The 22,756-nt window shown below is 56.2% G+C and overlaps 1 protein-coding gene across 2 annotated transcripts in view; it reads right to left on the minus strand.

Moving 5' to 3' along the window:
* PRR5 (proline rich 5) overlaps positions 1-22,756 on the minus strand; it is a 55,549-nt gene that overhangs the window by 22,499 nt on the left and 10,294 nt on the right. Inside the window, exon 2 of one of the 2 annotated variants that reach the window (XM_033117234.1) lies at positions 5,177-5,296. In XM_033117234.1, the coding sequence (XP_032973125.1) occupies positions 5,177-5,286 (110 nt within the window). In that variant the 5' untranslated portion in view covers positions 5,287-5,296. Of the gene's footprint in view, positions 1-5,176; positions 5,575-22,756 lie in introns of those variants that run through there. The other variant, XM_033117233.1, reaches the window with a different exon arrangement.

Raw genomic sequence — 22,756 nt, forward strand, 5'->3', positions numbered from 1 at the left:
GACACCTGTTTGGGCTCTGACCCACCTGTCTGGGCAGGCCGCAGAGGGGACAATGCTGTGCTCCCGTCCTCCCATGGCTGCCTGGGTCTCACAATCCCACCTTCCCAGCTGTGAGGCCAGGTTCTGGATGCTGTGGGTGGCAGAAGTGGTGGTCCAGGACACATGGGGACAGGAAGGGAAGCCCAGTGTATGCATGTCCTGTCGCTGCTGTAACAAAAGGCCACAAGCTTAGTGGCTTAAAACAAGCCCAAGTTGTTATGAGCTCTGAAGGCTGCAAGTTCTAAATCACTGTCATGGGGCTAAAATCAAGGCGTCGGTGGGCTGGCTCCCTCTGAAGAACCCAGGGGAGAATGCATTTGTTTCCTGGCCTTTTCCAGCTTCCAGAGGCATCCACAGCGCTCAGCTCGGGCCCCTCTCTCCATCCGCAACCTCTCTGCTTCCATCCTCCATCTCCTCCACGGCCTGAGCCCCGGGCCTCCCTCCCATCAAGACCCTTGTAACGGCACTCGGCCCACCTGGATAATCTCCCCACCAGAAGATCCTTAATCACACCTGAAGTCTCTTTTGCCTCGTAATGTAACGTATTCACAGGTTCTGGGGAACCTGGGTATGGACATCCTTGGGGGCCATCGCTCTGGTGACCACGACTGCTGCCTCAGATGGGCAGGGGGCTCAGGACCCAGCGCCTGACCCGCAGCGAGGGGGTGGGGTTGGTGGGGGAGAGGTGGCGGGGTGAGCCAAGCACAGGACCCCGCCAGCCTCCAACCCTCACTCTCAACCAACCTCCTCTGGCCCCTCAGAGACCCCCATGAGGTGGTGGCAGAGGCGCAGGCTTTGGAGATAGACCCGGGCAGTCCCCACACCTCTCTGATCTCCATCTGCAAGATGGGGGTCGTGAGTTCCACCCTGAGTGGCTGCAGGGATGAAAGGCACTTCTCCAGATTTGGGGTTTGGATGCCCAACCCCCCACCCACCCACAGGCATACACAGGTTGGGGTGAGTGAGCGCTGCTATCTGAAGCGGGGGTGCTCTTGGCCACTGAGCATTGCTGGGACACCCGGGTGTGGAACACAATGTGGGGGGTGGGCCAGGGCCCACTCAGGACCAGGAGAGTGCAGGCCAGGGGGCCGGCTCCAGGCTCTCACACACAACACCCACCTGACCCGGCCTCACTGGGAAAGAAACTCACGTGGCTTCAAGTCAGACTGGGTTCAGACCCCGGGCCTGTAAACTGAAGAAGACTAATCATCCCAGCCTTAGAGGCGGGATTGTGGGGGTGCATGACAAGTGTCACACGCACTGTGTAGACGCATACTCTACCTTGCTCCTGGCCTGTTCGGGGCCTCCATTATAACGTCTAGAAGGTGGGGGTGGGTGCTGGGCTCTCAAAACCTCAAGCATTTGGGCAGATCCAGTCCTGCCAAGGAGTAGGGCTCCTTAATGGTTGGCACCCTACGGCCCAAACACAGATGTAGGGGACAAGTACTGGGGTTTGGGGAGCTCCCTCCCACTCCGCGGCTGGCCCCTCATCTTAGAACATGACCTTCCTGGAGTTGGAGACCCCCTACACACATGGGTCCAGATCCAGTGAGCAGGTAGGGGGGACACGGCATGCCATGTCCAGGCCATTGAGGACGGAGGGGATAAGGGCCTCCAAGGGGGAGCAGCAGGGGAGCCTTCTCACCACCCTGCCCCCAGCCTTTCTGTAGCCCCAGCACTGGGCTTGGCACAGCCTGGCATCTAGCACGCTCTCAAACCTTTCCTGCACACTGATGGAATCAACTTTAGTCGGGGAAGAATGGACGACCACAGGCCACCAGCTGTGTGTGGTCAGCACTCGAGTGTCACCGGCTTTATCTTCCCAGCACTAAACCCAACTGCAGAGACCTCATGGGTTTACGTGTGTCCTTGTTTATTTCCTGACTCCCTCCAGCAACTCAACGCTCCAGGAGGCTGCAGATTCTCTGCTAATTTTATGCCCTGGGCCCGCCCGGTGAATGAGTGAATGAATGAATGAATGAATGGCTCAGTGGATGCATGGATTCCATTCTCACAATGGTGAGTTGGGTATTTTTGCCCCATGTCCAAATGAGGAAACAGAGGCACAGGGAATTGAGGGGATGTGCCCAGGGTCACTGTAGTGGGTTGAAAAGTGTCCCCTTGAAATTCATGTCCAGGGCTGGCCTGGTGGCTCAGGTGGTTGGAGCCCCGCGCTCCTAACGCTGAGGTTGCCGGTTGGATTCCCACATGGGCCAGTGCGCTGCGCCCTCTACAGCTAAGATTGTGAATAACAGCTCTCCTGGAGCTGGGCTACGGTGAGCAGCCAGAGGTTGCCGTGCGCTGCTGTGTGTTGCCGTGAGCAGCTGGCGGCCAGCGTGAGTGGCCGGCAGCTGTCAAGAGCTGCCGTGAGCTGTTGTGAGCAGCTGACTGACGATTGGACCGACAACTGGCAACCGACTGCCTCAGCTGGCGGGAGCGCAAGTCTGGTAATACCAGCATGGGTCCTACACAACTAGACTGAGAAACAACAGCTTGAACCGGAGTGGGGGGGGGGGAGGCGGGAGCAGGGGGGGAGGTGGGAGGAGGGGGGGAGGCGGGAGCAGGGGGGGGTGGGAGGAGGGGGGGAGGTGGGAGGAGGGGGGAGGCGGGAGAAGGGGGGCAAAATTAAAAAAAAAAAAAGTCATGTCCACCTGAAAACCTCAGATCTCATTTGGAAACAGGGCTCGCAGATGTCATTAGTTAAGGATCTTGAGATGAAATCATCCTGGACCCTAAATCCAATGACTGGTGTCTTTATGAGATCGAGGGGGAGGTCTGGACATGGCGACACAGAAGGCCACATGAGCAGAGACTGGAGTGACGCAGCCATCAGTCAAGCATCCACCAGGAGCTGGAAGAGGCAGCAAGGACCCTCCCCATAGCCCCCGGAGGGAGCACGCCCCTACCCACACCTTGATTTTGGGCTTCTGGCGTTCAGTGCTGTGAAAATACATTTCTGTTGTTTTAAGCCACCTAGTTTGTAGTGGTGTTACAGTAGCCCCAAGAAATTAATGTGGTCACACAGATAAACAGGGGTGCATCTTGGGCTCAAAATGAGGCGTCAACTCAGCGAGGCAGAACTGACTGCAGACTGTCTGGCCTCCCACTGTTCTTGCTCAGGGACCAGGCAAGGGAAGGCACTTTGCCCCTCCTTGGGTTAATCCCCTGTCTGCCCAGAAAGCAGAGAACAGGGCTCTGGCTCTGCATATCCTGTGTGGGCAGGTCTCCAGGGGCTGTGTCCCCCTCTGCACCTCTAAATGGGGGGTGGTAGTAATATCTCCCTCCCTGGGCTATGATGATGGCAGAGGGAGCTAAGTGACATGAAGGGAGCTGGCACATAGGAGTGTGGGACGGTGGCAGGAGCTGACTGGGAGCCTTTCCGGTGCTAGCTGTGGGGAGGGAGGCGTTTCTCTGCAGCCGGCCAGGCCCAGGCACAGAACAAGGCTGAGGTTCTAACGTTCCTGTAAGTGGAAAATGGTTGAGAGACCCAGGTGGCCCCTCCCTACGGGCATCTCCCTCAGCTGGAAGACTCAGAGCTGGCCCAAGGTGCGCTGACCACTGTCTGGGGACCCCCAGCAGACTCCAGCTGGGGGGAGGACACGGCTCACGGAGCTGCAGTCAGTGTAAGCTCAGGAACCAGCAGACTCCTGAGGAGCCCTCCCGAACCCTAACCCTACAAGCCTACCCCGACATGAGTTTTGGCTGCAGTTATGAGTTACAGAGGACCATTACGTGCCAGGCACTGTGCTGAGGGCTTTAATACTCATCTTTGCATTTAGTCCCTACAACAGCCCTGTGACGTAGGCACTCTTATTAACTCATTTTACGGGTAAGGAAATTGAGGACCAGAGAGGTTAAGTGACTTCCTCAAGGCCACACAGCAGGGGAAAGGCCCAACTGGGTTTTTAACTAAGTCTGTTTGACTCCTTCCACTAAACCACACCAGAGACACAAGGAGGGAAGCCTGCTTCTATCTCCTTGATTCTGGGAGAGGAGAAAACAACTCTTAAGACAGTGTGCAGTCATTGGCTCAATGAGATTCCCCAACGAGAGTCCTTCTTTCACTGTCCCCACATGGGTCCTGTAAGAAGAAGGAATGTGCATGCCCACCGACAGATAGGGAAACTGAGGTAAACACATCCCAGCCCTCAAGCAGTTTGCAACTTGGTAGGGGGCAGGAGACAAGAACGTGGACTACCATTGTCCTGCCTGGTGCACAGAGGAGGGTCTCAGGCTGGCAGCCCCACGCCCACCATGATGCTCATGAAGTGTGGCCAAGACCACAGCCGGCGGAGCATCTGGCACGATTTCACTGCCAGGTGTGTGTGGTGTGGGGACCCCATCTACAGCCCCCCTGAGAAGCCTGCCTTATTCTCTTCCCTCCCTTCCCCTTTTTCTTTTGGTGAAAATATGTTTTTGAAAAGGGCCCATGAGCAGAGACGCTGGGGAATCCCACTAAACAAACCATCTCTTTTCCGGATCCCAGCCTAGCTTTTCAAACAAAGCTGAGGGGGAGGGAGGGAGGCTTCCCACGCCCGTCTGTCTGTCTGTCTGTCTGGGAACGGACCGGGGGAGGGTCGTCTAAGGAATGCTGGACAGCTGCTGCACCCCTGCTGACAGCTGGGAAGACAGGGGGGCCGCTCAAGGGAAAACCACCCGCCCACCCCCACCCCCCACGCCGGCCAAAGGGACCTTAATGCAGAGACAGGAAGCACAACAGCAACACACCCACTGCGCCGAGAGGCTCATCTGCTCATCCGCGAAATGGGAAGAATACTTCCTGCTCTATTACCTCCCAGGTTGCCATGACCACTGGAGCGGAGACGTGGGAAGACCCCCGGTGGGAGGCTGGCAGGCGGTTCCCCGCCCACCCCGCCACCCACCAGCTGGGCACTGCGAGACCAGCCTCGAGTCCGCGGTCTCCTTCCTCCCTTCTAGAAACACGTTGCACTAAACTTCCTTCCCGGACCGCACAACTCCGGGGAGCAAGTTCTTTGCAAACTATTAAGTGCCGCCGTGCCCACTGCACCCTTCCACGCAGGGGGCCTGCCCTCGCCGGCGGAGAGGCTCGAGGGCTGCCCCTCCCCCGGCCCTGGGGCCCCGGGCCCGCTGGCAGGCCGGGAGGGCGCGGCCTTACCTGTTCCAGGTGGCGTTGGCGCAGGCCCGGCGCTGCTGCGTGCCCCGTTCGTCCGCGGCGGCGGCGGCAGGCTCTCTCTTGCCCAGGTCACTGAGGCTGGGCGAACTCATGAACTTCAACCTGCGGAGAGTCCTCATAGTGACCCTGGCGGCCCGCTCCGTACCCACGCGCGCCCGGGGCCGCTCCCCGCGCCACGCCGCGGGCCCCGGCCGGCGCTGCGCCCTCTACGAGGAAACTTGGGCGAGAGCAGGAAGCCGAGCGGCCCTCCGGGGTCCCGCCCCGGCCCCACGCCTCCGCCCCGGGCCCGGCGCCGACCGGCCCTCCCGGTTAATCATTGCTCCGAGCGACGGCAGCGTGCAGAGCCAGGAGCGCGGCCGGCAGCGCGGACCAAGCGCAAACAGAGGCGGGGGGCGGGGCCGGGGGCGGGGCCATGCTGGGGGCGGGGCTTGAGGTGGGGTGGAGCGGGGAAAGAGGGCGGGACTCGGCGGGGCGAGCAAGGGGGCGTACGTATGGGCGGGGCCGAGAGATGGGCGGGGCCATGAGCTGGGGGCTAGACTGGCAAGGCCTCAAAGACCCTTCAGTCGGCCCCGCCCAGATCTCGCTCGACCCGCTCCACTCTTTTGAGCCACATGGACCCACAGGAAACCAGCAGGCACGGTACGCACAACCCAACCCCAACCCGCGCTGCCCCGCCACTGTGGACACACCCACACGATACTCAGCGACCGGTGTCCCCCAGAAGCTCCCGCTTCTCGATGCCGCAACCAAAGTCACCCCCTCCTCCCCAACTCTCCACGCAAAGGCGGTGTCCACACAGACCTCTCAAGACCCCTCCGCGTAGACACAGACTTCTCTGGTTCTCATGAAGACTGGGTGGAAGCCTAAGCACCCCAGCTTCTGGGATTCCCATAGGTTTCTCCTGAAACTACGCCTGCGCTGAGCAAGTCCTGGTATCACCGGAGCCCCAGCACCATGTCCTCCCATAAACGCTTCCCGCGTGAATCAGTGGGGGAGAGGAAAGGCTGATCCTAGAATCTCAGCAGAAGGGTGCTCAGAGGGCTCCCCACACTCCCATGTTGTACAGAAGAGGGAAACTGAGGCCCAGAGGCCACTGAGTCCCCTACCCCAGAGTATGTGCATCTTACACTACACCTTTGATGGTGGAACCAAAGCCCCTGCCCTCTGGGAAAGAGGTTCCATGCCACAGGGTGGGGGTGGGACACAGCTGCCCACTAGATAACAGTAGGACTCAAGGTAGGGTGACATTATGGTTTTCACTTAGAGACAGGAACCTGCCCCCCAGCATGGAGGCAGTGGATGGGGTTTGCCAAGGTCCAGCTGAACAGCCAAGGAGCTGCTTCTGTGGCTCCAGGAGCCAAGAGACCCCCACTTAAGGTGTGCAAGAGCCTTGTGAGGAGACACTGTCCAGTTCAAATCAATCAGCACTTCCTGAGTACCTACTATGTGCCAGACATTACCCTCGTTCTAGGGAGACAGAGTCATGACCAACAAACTCCCTGACCCTGAGATCAAAATTAAGGGTGTGGAGAAAGAAAAATAAAAACAGTACCCTCCCCCCCAGGATGTGGATACCTTCAGCTCCCAGAGCTGCCATCCCCAAGGCTGAGACCCGCATGACCTGACCGGTCACCCCTTCCTCACCTTCACCCAGTCAAGCCCCTGCTGGTTTCTCACCCCTTTAGAAACATCTACGGATTCTGCTCCCTTCACTTTCACCGTCACCTCTCCAGGCAGAGCATCTACAACCAGGATGACAGATACCTCTTGACGGCCACACAGGTCACAGACAAGCCTCTCTTCTTCCTGGTGGACAGAGCCATCCTTGGTGGCACTCCTGTGGGTGCCCAATGCCCTGAGGATAAAGTCCAGAGCCTGGGGTCCTTGTAGTGGCCTTCCCTGTCTGTCCCCTCACTTCCCCAGCCCCAGAATGTCTTTCAGCAACGGTTGCCTCCCCTTCCCTGCCTGCCTTCACCCTGGGTTAGGCTCAGGGGTTGCCCTCTGGTCATTCGGTGACTTTCCCAGGAGGGTGACTGGCTTACTTCTACATCCCTGCTCCCTGCACACAGTAGGCACACAGTAGTATTTGGTTGAATGGCTGCATAAACTCCTACCTTACAGGAGGGAGGGGTTAAATTAGACCAGATCAGAGCAAATGCTTTGTGAAAGGTGCTCACAGGACAGGTAGAGATAGAACCAAGGTAATGGCCCCTGAAGAGATGCAGCAGAGCATTGTATCCGGGTGGGAGGGGGTGAAAGAGGCTTCCCCAAGCTGGACGCAGGCTCTGGGGAGAGGGCTGGCTCTGTTTGCTCAGCACACTGGGGTGAGCTGAGAAGAGCTCAGGGGTGGGTGGGAAGAGCTCCGGCAGACAGGGCCCGCTGGCAGGAGGGGCAGACTGGATGGGAAGGAGGCGGGACTGCTCAGGATAAGAAACCCAGGGAAAATGGGAGACAGGAGGTGGGGAGGACAGGGGGTCCTGGTGGAAAGGAGGCTGGGGATGCAGCCAGGGTTTGGGAGAAGTGGTCAGCAAGAAATTCCAGAGGTAGGAATGGCCCAAGGCTTTAAAAGACATCTATAGTCAGTGCTAAGAAATTATAGCTGTAACCTCCCAGCCCCAGCCGGACCTTTGTAAAATCTGTCTACACCCAACAGGGTGTACAGCCCAGGGCCAGGTGCAGCAAGGACTCAGATAGATGAAGGTGCTGATGCCTTTTGTGGGCTGGTGACAGGCAGAGAGGGACTTGGTGCAGTGGGAGTGCTGGGTTTATAGCCAGCCCCCGGGGCTGGGATCTGAGGCAGAGACCAGGAGGGGACAAAGCCATCACAACCCCCCAGAGTAGGGGCAATCGGGTGCCGCTGGCCAAGTCCAGCCCCTGAATGTGTTCTGCACAGCCTGCAGGGTGGGGAAAAAAACAAAAAGTAGAGCTGCATGCAGCCAAGGTTTTACAATGAAGAGATTGACACGGAAACCCTGATTTCTGGCTTCTCAGGAAGCATCAGATGACCGGCCTCCTGGGCCTGAGGCCCCATGTGATGGCTCTTACTGAGCTGCTGCCTCCGCAGGCAGGCACCGGGGGCCGGGGCGGGGGGGGGGGTTCCAGGAGCCCACCAGTCCCTCACTCACTTACGGGGCCTTCCAGACCTGATAAGGGGTGGGGGATTAAACAACTGTATTAAGGGGTGGCCCTGGGCAGGGTGCATCTGTGCCAGGGACTCAGGGAAGGAAAATGCCCTCTGTTAAAGGGAACGGGAGACTAGGGGGATCCATTCATGCACCCCTAAAGCTGTCAGTTACCTGATGACATCAACCATGTCCTCTCCCACCCTAGGACCCTAACTTCATTCCAAACCCCCTCATCCCCACCAGCAGGGTGTCAGGAGCTGGGACAGGGCCCTGGTCAGCCATTGGGACCCTGCTATTCCCAGGACTTGTACTTCTGATGGAAGAAAGAGCCAGAACTGGGGTCCACCCGGCCTTGCTATAAAGTCAGGTGACCTCTAGGGCCCATGTGTAACATGAACGAAGAGCAGGGTTGGGGGCCCCTGCCTCTCCCCCCTGCAGCTGCCACAGGTGAGTTTGAGTGGTGAGGGAAAGAAGGACCCCTAAAGCCTAAAGGCCACATGCTCCCTGTAGACATGGCAGGGGACAGTGACCCTGGTGGCTTTGATCCCTGTAGTATGACTGCACTAACGGCTGGCTCAGAGCTTTCATCTTCACAGGCAGTGAGTGACCTGCTGGACAGCCTGGCCCCTGCTGGGAACCTGGGAATCAGGATCTTTAGGGGCAGGGCCTGCCTGAGGCTAGCTACCGAGCACCTCAGGGGGCAGGTCGCATGGTCCCCAGGCTCTGCAAACTCCTGAGCCCGGCTCAGCCCCTTACTGCGCAGACAGACAGCATGATGCACAGGGATCCAGGGCACTGCAGTAAGTGAGTGCAGCTCTGGAACCTGGGACTCGGGACTTCAGGGCCACCTGCATGAATTCATGAGCTCCATGTCTCCAACCCATGTGTGAAGCGGGGAGGCAGGAGTTAGTCCACCCCAAAGGGCCTGGTGGGGAGGGGGCTGGGGAAGCAGCTTAGAGGCAGGGCAGAGGGACGACCACTTTCATCATACTGCCTCATCCGCTCCTCACAAAGCTGCCAAGAAGGGGTTACAGAGAAACTGAGGCTCAGGGAGGCCAAGGTACATGCCCAAAGTCAGCAGGTGGCACAGTGGAAGCTGGATCCAGGCCAGCTGAGCGGGAGAGAGACAGCCAGCAGCTCTGTCCCTCCTGCTGGCGCTGACCTCAGCCCTGCCCACCCCCAGGCACTGCGGGCTCCAAGGGGCACTTCTGCCCCCTGGTGGTGAGGCCTGGTGCTCCCCCAAAGCTGACGAACCATCCTTCCTGCGGGCTGGGGAACCCTGGGTGGGGGCTCTGCACCCTGGGGTCCTGGATACCCCGGGAGGGGCTTAGCAGTGTGCTGGGCAGAGGGAGCCGTCCCATCCTTTCTCTAAGATGGACAGGAATGGTGACACACCTGACCCACGAGGGGGTGAGGTGGGACGAGATAATTCATAGTCTTGGGATGCACGCCAAGGGCCGGTAACTGCTGGCTGTTCTGGTCACATGGCAGACGGATCCCCGAGCCAGGGCTGCGACACTAGGCGAGCCCACGTCACCCTCGGTGACTGCAGCATTGGTTGGGGTTAGGCTGGTCATTTCCGAGGGCTTACAGTGTACCAGTTCTCAGCGACCGTCCCAAGGCCAGACGGCTGGTCATCGGCCAACACTGGAAGGGCACTGGGCCCATCGGAAGCGAAATCTGTTGTGTTTCATAAATGGGGGGGACCTCATAGAGACTCCCTTGGACCAAGCCTGGGTGACGGCACCAACACCAAAGGGGGTGGGTCCTGGCGGGTCCCACTCTCAAACTGCTCCAGAAAATGTCCCCTCTAGTGGTCTTAGAGCCAGTATCAACTATTTCTATTCCCATTTCACTGATGGGAAAACTGAGGCCAAGTGGGGTTAAATTGCTTGTTCAAAGACTGTCAGCCAGAAAGTGGTGGAGCTGGGATACTGAGCTGGTGAGACAAAGCCCACCTCCCTGGTGCTTTAATAAACATCACAGATGTGTTTATTGAGCACCTGCTATAAGCCAGGAACTGTTCTCAGTGCTGGGAATAAAGCAGGAGACAAGAACATCAGGGTCTTTGCCATCACGGGTGAGCTCACTGTCCCATCCTAGCTCTGCCACCGACATCTCTAAATATCTCCAGGTCTTCCCCAGCCTGCTCCCAACCTAGAGGTTTGAAGACAAGCCATCTTCCTTTGTCTTCTCTTTGCCAGAACCCCACCCCTGCACATTGGCACCGGGACGCCATCGGGGGCCCTTCCCCACGTGGGTGGTCTCTGTCCTCTGCTCTCAGAACACTCCCTTCCCAGTTCTGGGGCAGGGGACGGCGTTCCAATCAGCAGACACCCGTTGTCTTAGACACGATAACCCCACAAATGCCTCCATGAGACTGTCTCTCCAGGCCTCAGTTTCCTATCTGTGAATGAGGTCTTGAATGGCCAGTTCCCAAGGCCCTTCCTGGGCAGCCATGATTCTGGTCTATAACCCTGATTCTGGTCTATAAATAGGTGCCCCGTGGCACAATGAGGGTATGGGCAGAGAAGGAGTGTGGCACGGCAGAGATTCCAGGCTTCACAATCCCCCAAACTGTGTCTGCTCCCCGTGGCCACCTCCCTGCCAGCCTCTTCACCTCCCTTTATCTTGTTCTCCTCTGTAGAATGTGGAGATAAAACCAGGTACCCCCCGGAATGCGTGTGAGGATTAAAGGGGAGCAGTGATCACAACAGATGCTTGAGGAGTGCTTACGATAGGCTGGGCAGGCAGTAGCATCCACCCTTCATTTCCATAGCAATTCTACAAGGAGTAATTCTACAGGAAGGCAGCCACTTCCGTCACCCCAGTTTACAGGTGAGCCAGCTGGGGGGCCCCAAAGGTGAAATGACCGGTCCAAGGTGACATGGCCAGGTCAGGATTCAAACCCAGGTAGACTGGCTTCAGAGTCGGTGCTCGTGACAATCCTCTACATTAATGAGGACGGTGGGTGTCTACCAGGGACCCAGCACAGAGCAGGCCCTGAAGAAACAGAAGCTGCCATGTCTTGCCTGTAATCGACATCATGAACAGAGGCAACGCTGGCAGAGTACGGGGTGGGGAGAGCTGGGCCACCACCAGCCAGGTGCCCGTCCCTTCCAGCCTCCTGTCCACAGAACGACCCTGCCTACCTGATCTAGCACTGCACGCTTGAGTTGGGCACAGAGAAAGCATCTGTCTGCTGGGCTGAGTCCTGGGGCATCCACATGGCTCACCTGTTGTGGGTAGATGTGTGTCCCCCCAAAAGACAAGTTGAAGTGCTGACCTCTGCTACCTGTGAATGTGACCCTATTTCAACATAGGGCCTCTGCAGGTGCGATCAAGTTGAGATAAGATCACACTGGACTAGGGCGGGTCCTAAATCCGATGACTGACGTCTTTATAAGAAGGCCACCAGATGCAGAGACAGAAGGGAAGATGGCCGGGTGGAGAGGGAGGCAGCTCTGCGTTCACAAGCCGAGGACTGCCGAGGACTGCCAGCAGTCCCCAGAAGCTGGAAGGGACAGGAAGGATTCTGGGCCCTGTTGACACCTTGATTTTAGACTTCGAGCCTTCAGAACGGTTAGACATACATGTCTGTTGTGAGCCACCCAGTCTGCGGTCCTTTGTTCAGGCAGCGCTAAGACACCAGTACATCGCCTTTCCCCAAACAGGGCCTGCTCTCCGCCAGGCTCTGGCTTTGACCTCCACGCCCAGAAAACCCCACGCCCAAACATGGAAAGGTCCTCATTCCCCTCCTCGTGCTTTCTCCAATAGGAACACACAGACTCCAGGGGACCGGAAGGGGGGCAGTGACTTCTGCCCCAGGCATGGCAGCCCAGGCCCCTGCCACACTGTGCCAGCGCTCCATACCCATGTCCTGTCCTGCATATTTGCAGTAGCCCTCTGAGGCAGGCCCCAGGACCATCCCCACTGTGCAGACATGTGGACTGAGGCCACACAGGGCAGACTGGGACAGACCGGCCTTGACTTCCAGCTTTCTATTCTCCCCAAGGTAGCTTTTTGGCCAGCACCATTTTCTTAGGAGAATCCTTCGGAAGAAGGAATATTATTCTGGATATTAGAACTCAGCCTAATAAGGAAAAGCCCCAGGAGGGGGAGCCTGAGGTGACGGGGAGGGCTTGTTGGGGATGGGGGCCTCAGGAAGTGGTTTTTCACTCACCCCCTTACCATTCTTCCAAATGGCCTGCGAGACAGGACTTCGTAGGCCCAGCCAGACTCAGGGCCAGCCGGTCAGTAGGACACGGTGTATCACAACTTGGCCTGCTTCGTTGACTTGGTAAATAAAGCCCAAATTGCCCAGTGAGGAGGTGGTGTCTGGTCGTCTGGAGGTGGTGTTTGCTCATGGTGAAGGGGTCCACCCAGGAAGGCGTCCGAGATGCAAACCCCTGCTTCTGCGAGAACGCGGTTCAGAATCCATGAAGGAATAGACTTAATGAAGGAGAAACTGCTGCTGAGGTTCTCTGGATGGGTGGGGGGCCCCATCTCCCCATGGGGGGATGGTGAGAGGGACCTCTACTGAATACTTGCCCCAGCCAGTAGGCCCACAAGTCCCCAATGCAACCCTGCAGGCTGGGCGGCCTCATCTCCCACCTCAGGTGGACACTGAGGTCCCAGATCCTGATGTTACCTGCAGGTCACGGCTGGGGAGGGGCAGGGCCGGGTGGATGCCGGGGTCCCCATTCCAGTCCCTGGCTTCCCCCAAGGTGGGCTGTGGACTGAATTTAGGCATCCACCTGGAGGCGGCTGTGGCCTCCCCTACCTGAAGCCTGGGCAGGTACAACTCTCTTGTTGTCCTCCCAGCCCCTGCTGAGCCAGCAAGCACAGGCCGGTCCCTGCCCAGGAGGCTTGCCCACCTTTCTGGGCCCCCACGCTCCTGAGGGCTCAGGACTCCTCCACTGCCACCTCCTCCCGAGACGGGCCTCCTGGCCTGAGTCTCGTAGCTTAGGGGCTGGAATGCACCTTTGGGCTAGCAGTCACTCGGCCCCCAAACATGTGACCTGCACCCCCTGTTCTGGGGCTTCGAAGGAGGCCCTCTGCCTGCAGGACGAACTCCACATTTCCCAGCTTGGCGTCCAAGACTCTCCGCAGTCTGGACACAGCCTTCCATTCCTTCTGTTCCTGCTTCATCTCCCACTCAGCCCTTCCGGGCCCCTTTCTGCCACCCCCACCCCCCAACCAGAAGACAAAGCTACCGCTTATTCTCCAGACTTGCTGTCTGCTTCCCACCGCGGGCTTTCACCCCCACTCTGCCCTCAGCCCAGGCCGCCTTCCTCCCTTCCCTCCAACTGGCCTCCGTTCAGTGATTATCATAACAGCAAGAGGCGGGACAGGGTGGCTACGGCGGGGCTGGGCTGGGGAGCAGACTGCATGGGTTAGACAGTGGCTGCAGCAGTTCAGAGCTGACCACTGGGCTGTTTAACCGTTTAACTGTGCCTCAGTTTCCTCATCTGTAAAATGAGAAGGGTGGGGGAGAAAGACACTGTCCTCTCCCTCGAGGTTCTTTGCACTGGTCTAATAACCAACTAGACATGAGATAGATTAACAAGAGAAAATAACCCAATTGAATACATACCTATGTATGGGAACCCCACTTCCGTGAGAGAGTCAGAGACCCCACATGAACGAGAGGTTCGGAGACAAGAAGGGAACAGGAGTGTATAAGACATTCTGGGCTAGGGATGAGGGAAGGCCTCTTGAGGCTTCAAAGGGGTGTGACACGGCGACAAGAAGAGCAGGTGCTCAGTAAGTAGTAGTCTGCCCTGCCATATAGGTAGGCCAAAAAAGGTAACCTCTGATAATCTCTTATAAGCAACGCTCCTACTTCAAGTTCTACGTAGCTAAAGGGAGGGGCCGACCTTTCTCTTGAGTCCATAGCTAAAGTTCCCTTTGCCTTGCTCAAAACAATCCGCATACCGCAGAGGCACATCTTGGGGTGACTCTCTGAACCGCCACAGAATCACGACACTTTTCTCCCTGGGTGATCAAGGCTGCAAATGTGTTCATAGCTGTGAAATGCTGAGACAGGGTCTGGCACATGCATGGCCATTGTCACCGGCTGGCCTAACTCGGTTCCAGGCTTCCCCAGGGCCCCAGGCCCCCACCTTGGGGCCCCCACCCCAGCGATGCAATGCTTTCTTCTCTTGACACAACTAACAATCCCCAGGCCGTCCTCCCTGTGCCGTGTGTTAGGGTCTCAGGGCTGAGCCTGCCTCCTCCATCAGACGGGGTGGTCGCAGGGCCATGGCTTCTGCCTGCAGAGGCCCAGTGGACCCTGACAAAGACGGCTTCTTGACCTAAGTCTCATCAGGCTCCTCGTCGCCCTCTGCTGGACGAGGCCCGACCTTGGGCTCCCTCTTCCTTGTAGAGTTCAGTTTGAGCAAGAATCTTGCTGGGTCAGTTTAGGAAAAGCCCCCACCCTTGGTATCTTATCACCTGGCCTGCCTTCAGCAAGAATTCTGTTGACTTCATCGCACAAGAATCTCACAACCCCAGCCATGCCTCTTAGGATTTTCCCACCCACGGACCCCACTCTGCCCCTTGGCTGTGAATACTCCCACCTGTCCTTGTTGGAGTTGAATCCAGTCTCCCTCCCTCACCGCAAGACCTCTTCCACAATTTGGAAATGCAAGGGGTTCATTTGGCCACAGAACCTGACCTGAAAGGGGCTATTTAGAGTCTGAGGCCATCCTATTGGTGCAGATTGTGTAGAAACTGTCCCCAGGCCTGGTTACCCTGACACCAGGGGCAGGTGTAACAGGCTGCATGATCATTCAAAAATCCGACAGGAATTTGCAGATCACACCTGGCCCTGAGGGTGTCAGGTCAGGAAGTGGGGATCTGCACAGATGGGAAGATGAGTCACAGAGCAGGCGGGTAGCAGGGCTGGATTCCCCTGGACTCCTAAGAAGGCCTGCAGTTTAGCAGAGAACTACAGGTTCTGTAGACGCGAAGACGTCGTCATCCGTGGGGAGTGTTACATTTTGTACTAACCACTTAAAGACCAAGAGGCTGGACGATTTACACCACCGGAAAGCTCCTTCCTACACAGCTCCTAGAAATGTGGGGCAGAAACATTATAAAGACCTTCTAAGTGTGTAACTGAGCTTGTAAGAAAGTGAAGAAAATCACCAGGGGTCAGACTGATAATATTAATATTATTACTAAGATAATATTATCATAACGGTTATATTGTATGTAACATTGATTGTACCAAAGGCCAGTACAATGCTTGAAATATGCAACGATACATAGAATGATGGTCTCAGCGCCTCAATATACCAAGCCCTCTAGCCTTTGCAGCTGTGGACAAAATGGGGGCACTGTGAGAAATCTAACCAAGAGTAACCTCTGTCACAGTAACAGGGTGATCTGATCATGAATTCCTAACTGGGCAGGTCATGGCAGGTAGTCACGCGCTTCTTAGTACTTCTTAGTGACTGGTTACCTTTGCCTTGAACCAGGCATGCCCGTTGTTTCCGTGTGTCTAGGTTCACACACTTTTGAAATGCCTCTTTTCCAGATTCCTGGAAGGCTTAACCACCCTCAAGGGAGCACATACACTTTTAAACTGTCCTGTACCTTGCTTTTTCCCACCCCCATGTCATCTTCCTTGTGGTCCCCTCCTTAAGTCCAAATGTGTAAAACCAATGGCAAAACGTTATTCTCAGGAGCATCTGAGATCCTGCTCCCCAGCACGGTCGTCCGTTTGGTTCAAATAAACTCTTATAGCAACCCCGCCCCCACTATTGCTATTCCCATTTCACAGATGAAGAAACTGACCAGATCCCGTGCTGCTGGAGCCAGGATTCCAGCCCAGACAGTCTGGCTCCAGAGTCTGTATTTTTTTTTTTTCAATCTAGTTGTGTGTGGGGGGGTGCAGCTCACTGGCCCATGTGGGAATCGAACCGGTGACCTTGGTGTTATGAGCATGCTCTCTAACCACTGACCCAACCGGCCACCTCCAGAGTCTATCTTCTTAATTGTTCCATTCTACTAGCTGTACTCTAATTAGTGTACTAGTTGTCCCAGGAAACCATTCTGAGCTAAAAACCTGGGCATTCGTGAAGGGATGGCAGCCTTGGAGGGTCGGGAGAGGGGTGTCGAGACAGAGAAGATAAAACCAGCAGTTGGGAGATAAGACCCTGCACAAGCAGGACGCAGGGAGACGCCACGGAGCTGTTCACACAAAGCCAGGGGTCCCCAGGTGTTACAGGAAAAGAGGGTCCTTGGCTTCACGTAGGAAAGAATTCAAACATGAGCCGACATAGAATTTAAAGTAGGTTTATTTAGCAGAGAGTAAGTAAGAAAACGAAGGCCACTCTGCAAACAGAGTGACAGTCTCCAATCGCTAGCAGAAGGGAGTCCTCTTCCATATCCCGGGCTAGGGTTTATATATTTTCTGCTTCGACAGAAAATTCACTGGTATGGGGGAAAGGCGGAAAGAAGACCAATGGTAAGTTTATCTCTAACTTCAGTAAGATGCGAGAATAGGGGCAGGTTGGTTTGTAACTCTTGTAAAGCACAACCTATGTTTAATTTGCCGTGGGAGTAACTGCAGGGATGGTCCTAATGGAATGTCTAGTTTCTGGAGCGATGCTCTGTGTCATGATTACTGTCTGCCTGAGTTCTGTATCTGGGAGCACACAGGCAGCCGGCTTGGAATCCAGCTTCCTAGTTCCTTCTTCTGCAAACAGTCCTCACGCCCCTTCCCTATATGAAAGAGGCGGCACGCCCCATAAATGGGGAGGTGAGCTCGAGACAAGAAAAAGCGTGCAAGTCTCCTGAGAATCTGTAGCCAGGGGGCCATGCTCCCACGGGTAAGGTTTGCTTTTACATCACCTTCTTGGTGGAAAAAGCCTAAACAACAACATAAAAGTGGCCCCAGGCTCAGGGGGGCAGGCCCACAAGCCAGGCCTCCTGGGCTTCCACAGATAAAGCCCGGTGGGAAATGAACTCAGGATCTCAAATGACACATCACACAAGGAAACAGGCCACACGAGGCAGAGAGAACAAATGCTACAACTGTCAGGATGAAATTCCCAAGAGCTTCAGCCAAGAGCCTACTGGAAAGAGGCTAAAAAATGAAATTACTCGACATCATCAAAGACATGAAAGAAAGCAAGACTAGAACAAGATGTGAGCACAGGGAAAAGTGACCTCACAGGGTGATGTGATCGTAAGTTCCTAACCGGGCAGGTCCTGGCTGGTCGTCACGCCTCACGCACCTAAATTCTTTAGTAAAAGGCTTATCTTTGCCTTAAGCCAGCCCCGTCCATTGTTTCTGTGCATCTAGGTTAAAGCCCCTTCCAAATGCCTCTTTCGGACCCTTCCTTCTAAAGGGTGATCACCCTCAAGAAAGCGCAGAATCTCCTTAACTCTCCTGTAATCCGATCCCCGCCTTGCTCTGTCTCCTGTCGTCTTCCTTAGCTCCCTCCTTAATTCCAAGTGCATGAAAGAAGCTGCAAACTGCTATTGTTGGAAGCATTTTTCTCCATCTACTGAGATCTTTCAGGTGTATCCTCTGTCTGGCTCAAACACATTTTTATAAGAATGATCTACAGGTTCAGACGTTCTTATGTCCACAGATGTTATAAAGCCACGTGCCTATTAGGAAGCCGGTCACTGTGGTACCAGCTCACTGGGCACCTACCTCGGTGTGCGAGGGGACAGGACCTGGGAGAAGGGAGCGCCTGCAGTCTGTGTAAAAGTCCCAACGGACCCAAGTGCCTGGGCCTGTCTGGGAGCGTGGTGGGCACCGAAGCCCAGTCCTGTCTGGGTCACAGTGATCACACCTGGCTTTGCACAGAAGAGATGCACTTCAAGGTAAGTGGAGCTTTCCGCCGCTCCATGCCTCACAGGAGCCCAGCCGACAGGCGTCGTGTTCATGGGCTTGGTCCGGAAGACACGCACCGTATCACCGCAACACCCTAGAGCAGAGCCTGCCAAGCCGGGGCCTCGGAGGCCCTGGAGCTTCTCAGGATCTGGAAACCTCCAAAATTGCCTGCCCGTGAGTGTGCCTTTTGTCGGGGAGAAGGGTGTAGCTTTCATGGGCTTCTCTGAAAGGGCTGGGACCCCACCTTACAGCAAAGCTGACGAGTGAGGGGTGGCCAGTTAGCTCAGGTAGTTAAAGCGTGGTGCTAAAAACACCAAGGTTGCCAGTTCGATCCCCGCATGGGACACTGTGAGCTGTGCCGTCCTTAAAAATATATATATATATACACACACACACACACCCCCCCACACCCACACCCACACACACCCATGTATCCCCGAAAATAAGACCTAGCCAGACAATCAGCTCTAATGTGTCTTTTGGAACAAAATATAAGACCCTGTCTTATTTTACTATAGTAGGTCTTATATTATAGTAAAATAAGACCAGGTCTTATATTAATTTTTGCTCCAAAAGACACATTAGAGCTGATTGTCTGGCTAGGTCTTATTTTCGGGGAAACACGGTGTGTGTGTGTGTGTGTGTGTCTGACAAATGAGCAAGGCCCAGTCTGGATGGAGCATCTGTGATACCCAAAGATTTGGAGTGGAGGAGAGAAAACATTATTTTTGTAGTTAAACACACCTGGCTGTATTGCAGACCGAGGTGGACTCCTCACGGATTTTGAAGATAACACTTGAAACTTCAGTCATCTCAAGATTGTGGGGCCTCACTGGGTCCCACTTGTGAGGATGCCCTCTCCTGAGGATGCCCTCTTCCTCTCCCCTGCAGCCAGGAGAGCCTGGGGACCCTGCTGCAGACACCAGGTCCTTGGGTCAGGCCCGAGCACGGAGCACTGAGGAAGCTGCTTAGCACACCACACGGGGAACCCTCTTGGAGGCCCCCTCGGAGGATCGTCCCTTGGGTTTCATTACCAGGAAAAGCTGTTTTCATCTTAAGGGTATTATGAATCCAGTGAGTGATCCTCTTTCCCTTTTTGCTCTTCTTGCTAGGAAGCTCAGAGTCAAAAATTGGTCCATTATCTCAAACATGTGGTAAACCTTCTGACACTTTTTTTTTTTTTTAAATCCAGCTACGTGGTGATACTGATTATAGCAACAACACAAGCACAGGTATTATCACATTACAAGCATCTTCTAATAGCCAAGCACAGGTCCGAAGGATGTACACACACCATCAGGCTACTGCAGCACCCTCTGATGCAGGCATTGCCATTCCTGCTTTCCAGACAGGGCTGACGAGGCTGTGGGAGGGGAGGTGGGTGACAGCAGAGCGGCAGAGCATCACACGGGGCATCTCCCCTGGTGGCCCACATGGCAGGGTGGCAGCAGCAATCAGACTCAGCTTCCTGGGGTGGGAGGGGTGGGCGAGCAAGGAGACCGGGAGGAACCTCTCCCAGAGGTATGTGGACGGAAGTGCGCTGGGCGTCCCTCAGACCTCCAGCCCTCCTTCATGCTCCCTCCTTACACCTGTGGCAGGGTTCCTACACTTTCCTTGTCCATCAACTTGGTTTAAGTTTAGGAACTGACACAAGTGGCTAAGAAAGGGCGTTAACAAAAGCCACCTGGCCCTCCTTTCCATCAACACCATAAAAGCAGGAGGAAGGAAGAGTTGGGGCCTCCTAAAGGAGGCTGCTGGGTGATTTTGTTCCCAGGCCCTCCCCACCCTGCTGTCACCCACAGGGAGCCAGGCTTAAAGTCCTCTGGAGTTCATCTAGCCCCGCTGTCCATTTTATAGATGGGAAAACCGAGGCTTCGCATAGGGGTAGGACACGCAGGGTCCCCACAAGCAGGGCTGCCCTAATGAATGCAGAAAAGCAGCAAATGCTAAGGTCCAACTGGGTGCTGGGCACCCCACCACCCTCCCTCCTGGGCAGCCCTACCAGTCAGAGTTCCCATCAATGAAGAAACCGAGGCCCAGAGGAGGGAATGACCTGCCCCGGTTGCAGGGCAGGGTTGAGATCTGAGCCCAGCTCTGCCCCACAGGCCACACACCTCACTCACACTGTCACTCCTGCCCCTGCCATCAAGCCATTAGTAATCATTAGCACTTACGGCATGCCAGAGCCTGTCCCCAGAGGCTGCCACATTTCCCTTCCCCAGAGAGTCACAGGAGGGCAGTGACAGAGGAGGCAATGGAATGAGGCTTCCAGGACTCTGGAGAAGGACACCCACTGCCTTGGGGATATTCTGAAGAACCTCCGGCAGTGACGTTTCAAACAGGCCTGGAGGGGTGACCTCGCCCAGCAAGGTGCGGGTGGGGCACAGATCAGGACAGGAAGACGACTGACCCACAGCACTGATGAGGGTACCAGCAGGGAGATCCATAGGGGCCGGCGCTGGGCTCAGCAACTACCAGCATCGTCCAGGTGTAATGTCACAACAGTCCACTGGGAGGGGCTCTGGAGGTGACGACCATCGGCCCGCATCCTCCATCCGCTCTTTGCCCCAAAGCACCTGCTGTCCCCAGACCTGCCCCCCATGGGGGAGAACAGGGTTGGTGCTCAGACCTGTGGACTCTCCCCTGGGGAGGGGCCCAAAGCCCACCCACAGAGCCCCATGAGCTGGCCTTGGGATGAAGCCAGGAGAAGGCATTCCAGCAGGACGGAGGCCGGAGGTAGGGCATAGGGAGGAGGGAGCCAGGTCTCCAGGGGTGTGAAGGGCGTGAGGCCCACAGGCAGGGGCCCTGAAGGCTGACGACAGGCGCCATGCTGCCAGCCTTGGGGTGCGTAAGGGCGTTTGGAAGGAAAGGTTTCAGGAAGACCACCTTCTGGGGTTCAGACCTCCCTACTCCCAACTCTGCTCCCCATCCCCTCCCCCCCACCCCAGGCCTCGCCAGCCCCCAGGCTCTGCCCAGCTTGAGTCTCTCACCTGGGTCCATCATGACCAGAAATGAGAACTTGGGGACATCACGTGGGCATGATGACCTGACCTCACTAGGTTGTGGTGATGGCAGAAATGACTGTGGATGTGAAATGGGAGGTAGGGGCCTCTGGGAAGCCCCAGTCCTCCAGGACGTGAAGATGAGGCCAGGCCCACAGCTCAGGCTCTGTGAGCACTAGGATGGGGGTTGCTCGAGGCTTGTTTAGCTGAAAAGTTCAGGCCCCGCCCCCAGCCTGCCTTCCTGCACCCAGGTAAATTTGGGAACCCTTGTCTACAGGCTGGTCAGCCTGGCTGGCCTCAGATCCAGGCCCTCTGGGGCCCCAAGAGCACTGATGCAGTCATCGCACCCCTTGCAGCCCACCGCTCATTCGCTTCATGCTCTGAGCCTCAGTCTCTCCATCTGTAAGATGGGCAACCTTGCTCACAGGACCACCCCAGGGAATGGCATGAGCATCTGGGCGTGACACACTGGTGCTCTCCCCACCTTTCATTGGTGGCCACGGATGGTTGTTACTGAAGAGGATCACCCCGTTTCATTTGCTCTGACTGCAGCGGCTGGTGGGGTGTGCCCCAGGGCTGGGTGGGGGTCCTGGGGCATGAATGGGTGACTTGTCAGCCACACTTGGGCATGGCTCAGGGAGGAATCCTGTGGGTCCACGAGTCACCCAAGGGACAGAACCTGGGCAGATTGACAGCCCGACAGGGAGGGAGCCAGGAGCTGGCGGGTAGTCTCCTCCTCCACTTCTTCTTGGCAGTTTCTGGTTTTGAGTAACTGAGGTCAGGGCTCTTTTTCTGTGGTTCCCAGCGTGGGTGACAGATGAGGTGAGGATGGAGGTGAGACATCTCTGCCTGGGCAGCTGAGGCTGCCAGGTGACCTCACAGAAGCTGTAAACTGCATGGCGCCCCCCACACTGGCTCAGTCCACAGGGATTTCCCCTGACTCCAGGGGAAGGTGACAGGAAGAGGTCTCTAGGGCTTTGCTGCAGGGATGAGACAAAAGGGTGAGCATGGAGTCGTAAGCTCCCAGCCCAGGGAGCTGGGAGCCCAGGCTGTCAGCTCCCGGGGTGTCTGAGGGGAGAGGAAGGGGAGACAAGTGCCTCCCTGAGGGCTCCTGCACAAATTAAAGTGGAGATCAACATCTTAGTGAAAGGTGCTGTCCTTGGAGGCCAAGCCCAGTTAATTTCCACATGCTTGCCCTTCACTCTGGCTGTGATAACCTTCCTCTAGGCCTGGTCTAGTTGGCCAACTCCTATTCATCCTGCAAAGCCCTACTTAGGGTGACCTCATCCAACAAAGTCTTCTCCATGAGCCCTGCCCCACCACACATACCTCTGTGTTTGGAGGACAGTACTACCTGGCCATGGGCTTCAGGGTGTACATTCCCTATGCACTGGACCCATCTCAATATTCCCAGGTGGGGCAGGCCGTTTGCAGCCCCCTTCACTGAGGGCAGTGCCAAAGGCGGTTGGCACTTTCCCTCCTTTTCATTTAGTATTTCCTGAGAACCTAACATGTGCCAGGCCCTGAGTGAAGTGCTGGATTTGAATACAACCTTGGCTAAATCTTTTACCCGATGCCG

Source organism: Rhinolophus ferrumequinum, chromosome 10 (assembly GCF_004115265.2).
Source record: "Rhinolophus ferrumequinum isolate MPI-CBG mRhiFer1 chromosome 10, mRhiFer1_v1.p, whole genome shotgun sequence".
Lineage (NCBI taxonomy): Eukaryota > Metazoa > Chordata > Mammalia > Chiroptera > Rhinolophidae > Rhinolophus > Rhinolophus ferrumequinum.